Source organism: Sinocyclocheilus rhinocerous, unplaced genomic scaffold (genome assembly GCF_001515625.1).
Source record: "Sinocyclocheilus rhinocerous isolate Xijiao unplaced genomic scaffold, SAMN03320098_v1.1 scaffold4525, whole genome shotgun sequence".
Taxonomy (NCBI): domain Eukaryota; kingdom Metazoa; phylum Chordata; class Actinopteri; order Cypriniformes; family Cyprinidae; genus Sinocyclocheilus; species Sinocyclocheilus rhinocerous.
This window is the reverse complement of record NW_015652262.1, coordinates 954-11,366: the sequence shown is the minus strand read 5'-3', so window position 1 is coordinate 11,366 and position 10,413 is coordinate 954. Positions and strand designations below refer to the sequence as shown.

Here is a 10,413-nt window from a genome sequence, read left to right as displayed (position 1 = left end):
GGGTGGCTAAAGAAAAAAAAAAAGAAAACCAAAAAAAAAAAAAGACTAAAACTTAAAGCAAAGAAAAAACGAAACAGAATGACACAGAGTGCATGCCTGTGTTTTACTCAGACACACACCGTAACCATCATACCTGACCAGAGCTCTCTCCACGTGTAGTGCATCCTAATTCTGCACTTCTTCTGGTAGCAGATCAGTTTGTGAATTATCTGAACGCAGCGCCTAAAATAAATCACTTAATTAATTCTCACCATATCCACATTTATCTAAGCATCGCAGTATCTAAAACAGCATATTAAAAGGAAACTCACACGTAGAGATCCATAGGAAACTCCTTCATCATATGAGTAATGATAAACTCAACCATCAGATCTGCAAAGACAAAAAAAACTCACATAAAAAATGATAGAGCCATTCACACGATGAATCCCTCATTCTGAACACAAAACTCACCCAGAACTGCACAAACTAAAGGCCGAGAGGGGATGCTCTTATCCGCGGCTTTCTTTCGATGTCTCATGGGCTGAAATACAGGAGTGTCAGTAAGAAAAATGACTTCACTCAAAAGCTACACTGGACTTTCATTGCATGGACATGGATGAACTATCCCTTAGAGACTGGCTAAGGTTGATTTCAGTCAGAAGAACACAAATGATCCTGCTTTCACGTGGAGAGACGGAGGCTAGATAACTGGATTTACCGCAGCAGCAGCAGCAGCAGGTAACGTCTGGGACGTCCCATTTCGTAATGGATCGGCTGTATCATGCAGCCAGGCAGCTGCTTTGTATGCCTGAAACATCGTCTTCATTTGGATTCTGCCATTTACAGACAACTGAGACCCGAGCAGAGACTCTTACCATTCTGTGCAAGTTGACCCTGAAGTTCATGTTATCATCGTGGAGAAAGGCGTCGGCGTACTGGTCCTGTTAAACAAACAGCGTGAGCACAAACGGTCAAAGAGTGAACGTACTCACAGGAAAAAAATGTTTAATTACCCACAATGCATTACCTCGGCTATGCAGGTCAGAATGATGAGGCACAGCCTGGCACTGTTGAGTCGGTGTTCATCTGAAAACACACAGAGGAAATCTATTGTAAGATGTGCACAAAAGACTGGCTGAAAACTAAGAGAAATAAATGGCTCCGTTCCAAATTCTAGTGAGCTCCGTACTTAGGCAGCATTTTAAGGCACGAAGCGCTTCGGCACAAAAGCTTTTCCAAAATATAGATTAGGTTATGCTGCCTTCTATTAAACATCTTTTGCAAAAATTAAAGAGTGCATGTATCCTTTGTAAAGAACACAATCCCATAATGCATTGCAACAAACGCAAAAATCCAAAATGGTGGACGAAGCGGGAAAAATGCCGATAATAACTATAATACCTCAAACACCAAGTACCGTTTAGTTTAATCTGATTACAAATGGACTATTTTAGCTAAAATGTGTGTCCTTCATGCTTTTATGCTTATATCATGTTGTTAGCTTAGCGACATGCTAACAACAAACTCCACTGAAATCTAGGTTCTGTTTGAGTTTGGACGTTAGGCTGTAGACAGCAAGGAAGCTCACTAGGTTTTGGGCAGCACAGACTAGACAAACAGTGATATCTTGCCTTTGGTGTCCTGCATTACGATGGAGGAATATTTGAGGAAGGTTATAAGAAGATTACTCGTCTGCAAGTTTGGGTCCAGAGGAAGCTCGGGATTATTCATCACTGCAAGGAGAAAATGAAAGAATGGTGAATCATTTCTGAGAATGATCATTCGCCCCAATTTTGCGTACCTATATTACACACTAAAAGTATATACTTCGTATTGAGAAAGTCCACACTTGAGAGTAATATGTTTTTTTTAAGTACTATAATCTTGCATACTGTTTAGGATTGATACACAGCACAAGGTAAAGCTCCATTCATAGTAAGAATGATAACTATAATGATTTTAGCATCCACGCTTGCTGCCACTCTGTTTCGTCGTCTGCCGCTGTAAATGCTCATGATCTGTAAAGTCGGGTGGATTCTGATTGGCTGTCAATGTTTTATTGTTTATCAGCTGGGAATAAAAAATCCCTTCTGAAAGAGATTCCAATGACATTGTTCCTCTGCGTCATTATCATTATAGCAGTGGTGTGGATGTTGCCATTCTTATACAATTAGAACATTATTAAAACATTATAGTTATTGTTAAATTAGAACGAATATTAAAAAACTATAGTTATTGTTAAATTAGAACGATTATTAAAATGTTAGAGTTTTTGTTAAATTAGGACGAATATTAGAACATTATAGTTTTTGTTACATTTTAATGATTATTAAAATGTTAGTTACTGTTAAATCAGAACAATTAAAATGTTACAGTTATTGTTAAATTACAATGATTATTAAAATGTTAGAGTTTTTGTTAAATTAGGACGATTGTTAGAACATTAGTTTTTGTTAAATTTTAACAATTATTAAAACGTTACAGTTATTGTTCAATTAGAATGATAATTAGAAAATTATAGTTTTTTTTTATTTTAACGATTATTAAAACGTTACAATTTTTGTTAAATTAGGACGATTGTTGGAACATTATAGTTTTTTGTTAAATTTTAACGATTATTAAAACGTTATAGTTATTGTTAAATTAGAATGATTAGAAAATTTTAGGTTTTTATTTTAACGATTATTAAAACATTACAGTTTTTGTTAAATTAGGACGATTGTTAGAACATTATAGTTTTTGTTAAATTTTAACGATTATTAAAACGTTACAGTTATTGTTAAATTAGGACGATTGTTAGAACATTATAGTTTTTTGTTAAATTTTAACGATTATTAAAACGTTATAGTTATTGTTAAATTAGAATTAGAAAATGTTTGTTTTTTTATTTTAATGATTATTAAAACGTTACAGTTTTTGTTAAATTAGGACGATTGTTAGAACATTATAGTTTTTTGTTAAATTTTAACGAATATTTAAACGTTACAAGTTATTGTTAAATTATTTTAATGATTATTAAAACGTTACAGTTTTTGTTAAATTAGGACGATTGTTAGAACATTATAGTTTTTTGTTAAATTTTTACGATTATTAAAATGGTTACAGTTTTTGTTAAATTAGGACGATTGTTAGAACATTATAGTTTTTTGTTAAATTTTAACGAATATTTAAACGTTACAAGTTATTGTTAAATTAGAATGATAATTAGAAAATTATAGTTTTTTATTTTAACGATTATTAAAACGTTAGTTTTTGTTAAATTAGAATGATAATTAGAAAATTATAGTTTTTTATTTTAACGATTATTAAAACGTTACAGTTTTTGTTAAATTAGAATGATAATTAGAAAATTATAGTTTTTTATTTTAACGATTATTAAAACGTTAGTTTTTGTTAAATTAGAATGATAATTAGAAAATTATATTAAGTAAACAAATGTGGTATTGCACATCTTTTTATTGAACAGTAGGGGAGAGCATTTAACTGTTCATGAGGTAATTGAACGATTATTATTAAGTTACAGTTATTATTATATTAGAATGATTATTAAAACGTTATAATTATCATTATTGTTACTGTCCTTGTTGTTTACAGGCATTAACTCTAAGGTAAGTATATTGTGAATGTTTCTGGACCAAGTAATCCATGTCATCCTGATTACAGATGATTCAGCTCTGCTGGCACATTCAAGCAGGAGAACACGCCACATCCACCACGGGAGCTTCAGGCTGCCAGATCCGAGTGGATTTAATATTTCATACGGCTAATGGATATCAAGTTTTCAAAAGGTTGCAACGCAAAAAGCAGCATAAAAGTTACACGTGTTTTAGAGGCAAATGTAAGTGTGGAGTCAAGCTTAAGGAAGCGAGGTGTCGGCTCTACTATAACAGACTGAAAGTACGATTCAGAGGGTCATTTGCTGAACAACAGCTGTTTAAAAAGCTCAAAGCGTTTCATTATTCAAACAACCCTCACTTCTGGTTACTGCGCTGACCATTTAATAGTAGTTTGTAGGGCTGGGTAAAAATATCGATATCTCGATATTAATAGATTCTCATTTTTACGGAACGATATTGATGCTTAAATCCCAAGAATCGATTAGTCTCGCTGTTTTCAGTTAATGGACGGAACGTTGAAGGGCACTTCCCGTCCAATAAATCTCAATAAGTATTGTGCTTTTAATATAAAAGTCTCAGATTTCAAATTCTGTCCATTGTATTGCAATATTCAAACAATAAATGCAGTTTTGGCGCTGTTTAATGTGGAGTGACAGATCGCTGTAGCGCCTCAGTGAACTGATCGTCTCCTCCACATTAATACCAGCTTCAGCACAAAATAAACATGACTAAACAACGAAGGTAAGTTAAAAGAAAGAGTACAACTTTGCAATACGTATCTGTCTCATGTTTAAGTGTAATTTAAGCAGTTGTACAGCCTAAAAAATCAGTCAGTTTTAACCTTCAATATGATAGTAATGTAGTACCAACTGACTCTCGTGTATATTTTACAGCATTAGTTGAGATTTTTTTTTCCTTGAGAAAATTTGGCATGTACTGTACCTGATATATAGCATATCCAAAATAATCAATATTGAATCGAATCGAATCGGTAATCGAATCGCAAGCTTGTGAATGAGAATCGAATCGAATCGTGAAATTTGTGTCAAAATCCAGCCCTAGTAGTTTGTTTTATAGAAACAGCCACTGAATGTATTCGATTCAAATACGGTGCATCAAGATTTCTACTTTTGTGTTCTGCAGAAGAAAGAAGGTCCTGTGGGTTTGACATGAGGCTGAGTGAATGATATTTTAACACAGCTCACTGTCCAGAGAGGGCGGTGTGGTGCCCAGCGGGGTCGTAGGAGAGGCTGGGACGGGTGTAGCCGGGGTCGTTGCCATGTCAATCTCCGGATGGCTCTGTGATTCACAAGTAAACCATAAGCCTCAATGTAGCATAGCATAGGCCTTATGATAAAAGCATTGGAACATGCAAGCGTAAGATTAAGTCAATGCTCAAAGAAAATAGTGAAAAATAATTGTGCAGTGCTGACCTGTGCAAGAACCGTGATGAAGTTTCTGTTGAGATGCACGGCCTCATACAGAGCGAGCAGGATGGCTTCATTAGTCCTAAAGGACAGTAAAGTCATCAGACATGTGGAGCATTTGATTTAATAATTCAAGAATGGAGATTTCAATATTTGACGACTGCTATCATGTACTGGAGACTTATGGGGCTGATCTGACCTTTAAATATGAATATACAACTTCTGTTCAAAGGTTCACTTTTTTGAAAGAAACTTTTATTTAAATTGACCAAAAGTGACAGTAATTACTTTTATAATGTTACAAAGTATTTCTGTTTCAAATAAATCCTGCTCTTTTGAACTTTCTATTCATCAAAGAATCCTGAAAAAATGTGTCACAGTTTCCAACATTGATATCTATAAGTACCATTATTAAAAATTGAGCACCAATAATAATTTATAATAATTGAGCAGCAAATCAGCATATTAGAATGATTTCTGAAGGATCATGTGACACTGAAGACTGGAGTAATGATGCTGGAAATGCAGCTTTGAACACAGGAATTAATTACATTTTACAACATATTACAAGAGAAAACGCTTATTTTAAATTGTAATAATATTTCACAATATTAGTGTTTTTACTGTATTGTCAAATAAATGCAGCCTTGGTGAGCAGAAGAGACTTCTTTCAAAAACCTTCAAATCTTACGGACCCCAAACTTTTGAACATTAGTGTAAATATCATTTTCTCTACACAAATCATTTCTACATATAATTTCTTATTTTTTCTTTTGATTTTATGCTTAACAACATTAAATTTCTAAAGCATCATGTGAAATTAAAGACTGGATTAATGGCTGCTGAAAATTCAGGAATAAATTACATTTTAAAATATATTCAAATAGAAAACAGTTGTGAAATTGTAATAATATTTCAAAATATTACAATTTTTACCGTATTTTTCATCAGATAAATGCAGCCTTTGTGAACAGAAGAGACTTCTTTTAAAAACATTTTTAAAAATCTTTACGACCCCAAACTTTTGTACAGTGGGTGCATTATTTATTTTAAAAAAAATGCAATTTAGGTGCTTTGTGTTCACTGATTAAAATAAAATATTTTAGTTTTTACTTACTGTACTGACAGCTTCTCATCTGCATCAGCGATAAACATACTGCCCACCTGCAGACCGAAGCATTATTATTATAAATCTGTAGTTGCGAACTCATTTTCATTGTATGGAAAAGAGCAGCATGAACATTCGGCGAAATTTCTCTTTTTGTGCTCCACAGACACAAAAAGTCAAGCAGGTTTGGAAATGAATAAATGAATAAATGAGGACAGAATTTTCATTTAGAGTGGAAAACTTTCATACCATGCTGGAAAGGGTGGAAAAAAAGCCTCCCTGGTTTTCTTCTTCTTTGTCTTTATACTGCCTGTGGAAATCAGATGGGACACATTAAATCTTTCACATAGATGTTTCTTAAAAACAAATCGACAGAGATTGCACGTTACCTATTGTACTCTGTAAGTGCGTGGTGGATGACCATTCCCATGCCCTATGAAAGATCAACTATATTAGACCTCCATGTGACTCAATAATATCTTGAATTTCAAGAATCTCCCTAATCACTCACATCCAGGGTCGGCTCGTCGTCCACTATCGACAGTTTCACAATGTAAGGATTCACAGACTACAATTAACAGAGGAAACAATGAATCTCACAGAAGTGTTACAAACAAAGCTTCATGACTAGAACTGCTAGAATGACATATTATATTAGCACAAACATCAATGTGCTTATTTTGCATTTAGAAATAGTGACTTAATAAAGTTTTTACTGTGCATTTACCTCATACTTCCTGTAGTTGACCAGCAGAGCTAATAGTACCACAGCATCATATCCATGCTGCGCTCGACTGGAAACGTCAGAAAGAATCTGGACAAAAAGAGGCAAATGAAATGGACGACATTATAATGCACTGGCAAGATCGAAAAATTCACGCCACACATAATACACCCAATCACAGTCTTACCTGTAGAATGGCCTCAAATATACTGTTGATCATCACATACTCCAGAATGGTGTTCTGACTAATATTATCTGTCACCTGAAATAAAAAAAAACACATTATAACCACGTCAGAAAACATCAGAAATAAACAAAAATAGCATTTACAGCAATGGACATCTACGGGCCGAGTATACCAGAGGATTTCAAAGCAGCAAAAAAGGATATTATCACAATAGTGCCATGTGAACATCTCATTTTTAAAGGAATAGTTCACCCAAAAATGAAAATGCGCTGACAGTTTACTCACCTTCACGCCAATCCATTGCTGAGACACTGATGCAATGCTACATTTCTCCAAATCTGATGAAGAAACAAACTCATCTACATCTTGGTTGGCCTGAAGGTGAGTAAACTGTCAGCGCATTTTCATTTTTGGATGAACTATTTCTTTAAGTTTTGTTGCTATAATTTTTTTAATCGTTCATATTTTAACGTCTATTTTTGGTGCCATTCCTTGCCCCATATGACTTCCATTGTAAATGGACTGATTTTTGATTTATTTGACAAACTACGGGGCAAGTAGAACGATTTACTATGGAGTGAAAATGAAAGTGACCAGATTTTAACCAAAAGAGTGCAGAAGAATGGATGTGTTGATCTTACAGTGACCAGACACAGCAGTAGTTTTAGACACAAACTCTTCAGACTCTCCGATCCATCACCGCACAGCAGACTGTCCAGGCTCTCCATTAGCTCCTGTGCGCACAATTACATTAGAACTCAAATTTGCATTCAATCAAAACGTCCAGATCTTGTGCAAGCGGGACAAACGACTGACCTTCATTCGGAGCTCAGCTTTGTCGAAGCCCATCAGCATGTTGATGATGTCAAAGCCTGTGGCGGATTTGTTCTTCTGGTGAACTCCTCGAAACAGCGCACAGAGAGTCTACAGAAACAGACAGGAGGAGACTGGTGAGCTGTTCTTTTCTTTGTAGTACTTTTCATTCAGATCTTTGGGTCAAAAGCAACTGTTAGATTTTCTGAATGCCAACCAGTAACTGAACGCAGGGTGTGTCTGCAAACACAAAAGCTGACTTCACAACTTCGGTTTTGTGTTTCCAATTGAATGTTTTTAAGCATGTTTAAGCCAAAAAATAATTGTACAAATAATATTGTGTAAAGAAAATGAAACTTCCACTGCTGTTCAAAAGTTTGGGGTCTGTAAGATTTTTTAAGGTTTTTGAAAGACGTCTCGTCTGCTCACCAAGGCTGCATTTATTTGATCAAATACACTGTAAAAACAGTATTATTGTGAAATATTAAAATTTTTTAAATAAGTGCTTTCTAACTGAATATATGTAATTTATTTCTGTGATGTGCAGCTGAATTTTCAGCATCATTACTCCAGTCTTCAGTGTCACATGATCTTCAGAAATCATTTTAATATTCTGCTCAAGAAACATTTCTAATTATTATCAATGTTCAAAACGTTAAAACAGTTTTTCAGCATTTATTTGAGACAGAAATCTTCTGCAACATTATAAATGTCTTTACTGTAACTTGATTCATTTAATGTGTCCTTGCTAAATAAAGGTAGTAATTTCTTAAAAAAAAAAAAAAATCTTACTGGCCTCACATTTTTGAATGGTAGTGTATTTTTTACACTATTATTATATTTTGTAATTTTATGACAACCAAGTACATTTTACTCCGTAATTATCATTACCATTAAGTAAAAATTAATTCATTCATTCATTAATTAAGTGCATGGATTTTAGGCTTCGAGTTGTAATTCCCATTATTATCAATGGTTAACCTTATTAGATTCGTAGACTTTCAATACTCTAAATAATTTTTTTTTTAAATCCTATACAGACACAATGATTAAAAAAATAAGTATAAGAAGTTCTACCATCATGTACAAATAACTTAAACATTCACATAATGCATCGTTATTTTTTTCAAATTGCAGTGATAAGAATGAGATTTTTTTTTATATTAATGAGCATTTGAAGGCAAAAATATTTGTAACTGACATAAAAATAAAATAAATACAAAATGTTCTAATGGTTAATTTTCTTTATACTAAATATTCTGCGGTGAAACATTACCAATTATGTGTAGCATGATTTGATTATGTGAATTATAAAGATGTTCCTTATAAATGCAGTAAGCATGATTTTACCTGAAGCGCATTGACTACTTTGATCTGGTGCTCTTCAGCCAGAGCTTGAACACAGTGATGGAACAAACTGTTGATGTTGTCTTTGATTTTCATGACTTCATCCCCGTCCAGAGACTCCAACTTCCCCTCCAGATACTCCAGATTGACCTGCTCAAAGCACAGAGAAAGATCAACAATACTGCCCACTTATTGATAAAACAGCTCCACAGAAATGACTCCAGTACAAAACGTATTTCAGGATGTGTATCTGCCAGCAACCTTCATCAGAAACAGCTCATCCCAGAAGCGAGGATTGTTCTTGGTAGGGTCTTCCTTCTGAAAGAGCAAAAAAAAACAAAAAAAGTGATTACAACCTACAGTATATCTGCAGCAACATTACATTTAAAAACATTTCCATAAGAGAACTTGTAATAATGTCTGGGCTGCAACAACCAATCAAGAATGATCAACAATGAAAATAAATTACATTAATCGATAATTAGCCATTCATTTTTTTATTAATCATCGATTAATTGCGTTTGTGCGCTGTGCAATGAAAAACCTATATGCGAATAACGCATTTCCACGGACAAAACGCATCTGTATATGGAACCCCATTTCCGCCATGGTTTAAAAAACAAACAAAAAAAGTGACATTTTATTTCACTTTTTTTTCTGCACAATTCTGGGATGAAATATTAACTCAAAATTTAGATTTATTTTTTTTCTCCTCTGAATATATTATATCTTGCAACTCTGAGTTTACAGCTCAGAATTGCGAGAGAAAGAAGTCAGAATTGTGAAATAAAACATTCATATCTAGTTTACATTCTACGATTCTTTTTCTTGGTTTCTGCCAATTAAAAGGATAAGTGCGTTATTTAAAATATTTAATCTCGCAATTATTACTTTTTCCTTTTTTCGAGTTACAAGTTTATATCTTGCAATTCAGTCTTTATATCAGGATTTTTTTTTTAAAGGGGTCATATGATGTTGCTAAAAAGAACATTATTTTGTGTATTTGGTGTAATGAAATGTGTTTATGCGGTTTAAAGTTAAAAAAACACATTATTTTCCACATACTGTACATTATTGTTTCTCCTCTATGCCCCGCCTTTTTGAAACGCGTCGATTTTTACAAAGCTCATCGGTCTGAAAAGCGAGGTGTGCTCTGACTGGCCAGCTATCCAGTGCGTTGTGATTAGCCGAATACCTCAAGCGTGAGA

At 33.9% G+C, this 10,413-nt stretch overlaps 1 protein-coding gene across 1 annotated transcript in view; it reads right to left on the bottom strand.

Moving 5' to 3' along the window:
- LOC107714152 (UPF0668 protein C10orf76 homolog) overlaps positions 1 to 10,413 on the bottom strand; it is a 21,324-nt gene that overhangs the window by 10,018 nt on the left and 893 nt on the right. Inside the window, exons 3-20 of the mRNA XM_016519897.1 lie at positions 9,467 to 9,523; positions 9,209 to 9,355; positions 7,862 to 7,969; positions 7,687 to 7,779; positions 7,046 to 7,120; positions 6,862 to 6,948; positions 6,646 to 6,702; positions 6,524 to 6,567; positions 6,384 to 6,444; positions 6,144 to 6,190; positions 5,033 to 5,108; positions 4,805 to 4,898; positions 1,614 to 1,715; positions 1,010 to 1,068; positions 858 to 923; positions 454 to 523; positions 312 to 372; positions 134 to 222 (exon numbers count right to left, since the gene is read on the bottom strand). Of these exons, the coding sequence (XP_016375383.1) occupies positions 134 to 222; positions 312 to 372; positions 454 to 523; positions 858 to 923; positions 1,010 to 1,068; positions 1,614 to 1,715; positions 4,805 to 4,898; positions 5,033 to 5,108; positions 6,144 to 6,190; positions 6,384 to 6,444; positions 6,524 to 6,567; positions 6,646 to 6,702; positions 6,862 to 6,948; positions 7,046 to 7,120; positions 7,687 to 7,779; positions 7,862 to 7,969; positions 9,209 to 9,355; positions 9,467 to 9,523 (1,393 nt within the window). The remainder of the gene's footprint in view (positions 1 to 133; positions 223 to 311; positions 373 to 453; positions 524 to 857; positions 924 to 1,009; positions 1,069 to 1,613; positions 1,716 to 4,804; positions 4,899 to 5,032; positions 5,109 to 6,143; positions 6,191 to 6,383; positions 6,445 to 6,523; positions 6,568 to 6,645; positions 6,703 to 6,861; positions 6,949 to 7,045; positions 7,121 to 7,686; positions 7,780 to 7,861; positions 7,970 to 9,208; positions 9,356 to 9,466; positions 9,524 to 10,413) is intronic.